General features: G+C 33.2%; 1 protein-coding gene across 1 annotated transcript in view; it reads left to right on the top strand.

Moving 5' to 3' along the window:
* The window catches only part of LOC107723208 (minor histocompatibility protein HA-1-like), a 30,285-nt gene that overhangs the window by 10,755 nt on the left and 15,795 nt on the right, over positions 1–3,735 (top strand). The window contains exons 3-4 of the mRNA XM_016531765.1: positions 2,807–2,953; positions 3,286–3,370. Coding sequence (XP_016387251.1) covers positions 2,807–2,953; positions 3,286–3,370 — 232 coding nt within the window. The remainder of the gene's footprint in view (positions 1–2,806; positions 2,954–3,285; positions 3,371–3,735) is intronic.

Here is a 3,735-nt window from a genome sequence, read left to right as displayed (position 1 = left end):
GCTATCAGTACCCCAACATGAAGAAGAGCATGGGCGATTTCACGCTCGGCATCACGGAAGGAGAGTTCACGACTCTGAGATCATGGTCATGCTGGGAGAGAACGGTGAGATGCTGCTCCGTGTTAAAGGAAGCGGTGGTGATTGTGACTTCATTTATTGTCCACTAAACGAGGTTTCCTCTTTCAGGAACTGGGAAAACCACGTTCATCAGAATGCTTGCAGGAGGCCTCAAACCAGACGGAGGAGGTAAAAATCAGCTCACACCAGTCCAATAGTTAACATTCCAGCAAATTATTCATTTTAATCACAAAAAATCTAATCCTATTTTATTGGATTGTAATATTCTTTTCTGAGAAAATTTTTCTTTTGATATCCCTGAATTAGGGCTGGGTGATAAATCGATACCGATAATTATCGCGCGATATAAATTTCCTCGAAAAACGATAACAAGAGGTTGATAAATGTTCAATATAATGTTTATGAGGCAAAGGCGGAATGAAAGAGCGCTAGTCATTTGAAGCGTGGCCACTCGTTTATCTGCTCGGCTCAAAGTTCAAACAGCGGCGCAAGGCGAGTTCACTAGAGCAGATGCGTTACTCGCTGATGAGTCTCGGTCAAACAGCGCTGTGAGATCCAATGTGAAGCGCTTGAATTCAGCGGTGAACACAAATGACTCGGTGATTTAAACTAGTTTAAAGCCAAAGAGGAGAAACACTGTGTGCAATGAGACAGTCAGAAGGCTTTTCAATCTACACATCGCCATCATTTACCATGGATTTACTGTAGTAACACTCACTGCACCATGGTATTGTGGCAGAAATTTGGGATATTCACACTGAATTTTATTACAGGAGTAATAATTTTATATATGGTATATAATTATAGTATGTATTTGTGATTAAGATATAGCATGTGTGCATTTATACTGAATGATTTTAGACTACTGTTTTTCACACAGGCTACCTAAAAACCATATAGTTATATTTTTACCATGGTATTGAGGTGCTATATGTGTGTTTTTAACTGTGATTGTCATGATTTAAATGTATGCTACTATAGGAGACCAATGCTTAATTGAAAAAAAAAAAACTTGGTCAGAATAAATTTAACCATATAAAACTGAGGTTGCTACAATTTTTACCGATGTTACTGATTTTGATAATGAACAAAAATTTGCCTCTGCATCCTACCTCAAGCTACTATCAAATGTGCATTTCTAAGAGACAAAAAAAGTGCATTTCTAAGAGACAAAAAGAGATTTTATTAATATTATCAGGCAACCCAAACCTGTTTCTTGATTTGAATTGAAACAATATCACTCATTAGAAAATGCAGAAACTAAGAAATACATTTTTCTATTTAGATATTTATTTTGTTAAGGAAAATTAATGGTCTGGTTTCTACAACTTTCACTTTGGAGCAAAAATCTGGCTTTAAACTTGAAAGAAATAAAGATTTGACATTTATCGTGATAATTATCGATATCGACTGATATGAAAAAAATATTGTGATAATTTTTTGGGCCATATCGCCCAGCCCTACTATGACATTATATTAGTGTTAAAAACTTTTGCTAAATATATTTAGCTTTTTCCCCATATCTCATACACTTTTGGGACTGAATTTTGTTGATAAACATGAAAATGTACGCCTGTTGACCAACTACTGCAGCATGAAAAATTACTCACTTTTTTCATCTGAAAGTTAAATTTTATGCAAGTGAAATTCAGAGTAAGTTTTCTAAGAAATAAATATGTAGGTTTCATAAATTTGGACTGTTTTTGAGCAATCACGAGAATTTCCATTCATTCCAAAGAATAATTCTGATAAATTTCATACAATGATACATTCATATAGGATTTCTTTTGCTGTGTTTATTTGATCAAAAATACAGAAAAAAACAGTAAAATTGTGAAATATTATTGCAATTTAAAATAATAGTTTTCTATTTGAATATACTTTAAAATATAATTTATTCCAGTAATGCAAGTCTGAATTTTCTGCATCATTACTCCAGTCTTCTGTGTCACATGATCCTTCAAAAATCATTCTAATATGCTGATTTATTATCAGTTGTGCTTAATATTTTTTGGAACATGTGATACTTTTTTTTCAGGATCCTTTGTTGAATAAAAAGTAAAAAAAAAAAGATTTCTTAATTTTTTAATTATTCAAAAAGGGGTAAATGCTGTAAAATCATGGTTACCTTCAAAACTTTGAAAGTTTTTCACATTCACTCATTAATGAGAAGTTGCTCACTATGATTATTTTTCTAAGATTCAGTACTTCACAAACTGTGGCAACTAGTTGTTCATCTAGATCTGTGATTTATGCATTTATTAAAACATTTAATTTGTAGACCATGGCTTGAGTTTGTCAAAAAGTGAAACATAAATAATTGCAGTGAACATTTTCATCTGATAAACCCGATGAACTCATTAGATGACCGTATTATCACACACGTAGTATCAGTGCATGTGTGTGGCTGTAAGTTTCCTCTTGTGGTAATAAGCAGAATGAAGTGCATTGTGGGACTGGGTGGGTAGGAAGTGGACAAATAACTGACATGTTTTGGTGAAAGTAAGAGGCAGAACTGCTTCCGAACAGTGTTAGAGCTGTTCTGGAGTGATTTACAGAGTATCTGGACACTTAATACACATTTAAACTGATGTGAATGCATTGCATTTTATAAAAAATTTTAAAAAGCAAGTTATTTGTTTGAAACAGTAAATAAACTCCCATGTCCAAATGCTTCCAGATGTCTCCCTAAATGAATGAATCAGGACGTTTTCTCATGTCTCTGCAGTGAAAGAGGAGCCATGCAGCAGGCAGGCCGTTCACGAGTGTTTAGGGGAGGTTCTGCGTGTTTTGCGGCAGGTAATCAGCACGTACCCTCTGCTGAACACTGTGGAAACGCTCACCGCAGCAGGAACTCTTATCTCAAAGGTCAAAGGTCAGTTCAACTGCCATGATAAACTCATCTTCTTCAAATCCTGTCATTGGTTCATCTTCCTCACACTCTCACCTATGTATGCAATGACATGAAGCAAATAACTCGGCGCAAGCATCAGATGAGCAAAGCCACATCTGATATGAGCAGATACCACACAACCAGCATCTGATCTTATGAAGGAAAAACATGTATAATATGCAAACATGCACAACTGAAATACAGGTGTTTCCACTTTTGCATCTAAATGTGATGTCACTTCTAGTTTTATTTGTTATCAAAGCAGAAGCGTGGGTTTGTGACCGTGAAGTTGTTCTCTTCTCTGTGTTTGTCAGGGTTCAGTTATGAAGGCACCACTGACGCTCAGAAGAAAGACTTTGAGAAAGCCATTGAGACAATTGCTGTGGCCTTCAGCAGCAAGTAAGACCCGCCGCTCTGCTTTCACACCGAATACCTGCTCATTTATTATTTATAAATTAAAATGTAATTGTATTAAATAAAATATCAATCAATAATAATAATTATATGCATTTAAATTACATTTTATATATATATATATAAACATTAAATTTATTTGATCTAATCTAATATGATGTATTTCTCTTTATATATTAATATATTAACTTTTAATCCTAATGTAATATTATTAAATATTTTTATTTATATATATATATATATATATATATATATATATTAATAATAATAAAATATTTTTATTTTAATAAATTATATTTTATTAAAATAATTTGATTTAAAATTTTGTTTATATATTACGTATATTACAT

The sequence above is a fragment of the Sinocyclocheilus rhinocerous genome, unplaced genomic scaffold (genome assembly GCF_001515625.1).
Source record: "Sinocyclocheilus rhinocerous isolate Xijiao unplaced genomic scaffold, SAMN03320098_v1.1 scaffold2770, whole genome shotgun sequence".
Lineage (NCBI taxonomy): Eukaryota > Metazoa > Chordata > Actinopteri > Cypriniformes > Cyprinidae > Sinocyclocheilus > Sinocyclocheilus rhinocerous.
The sequence above is the reverse complement of the archived record's forward strand: the minus strand, read 5'-3'. Positions and strand labels throughout refer to the sequence as shown.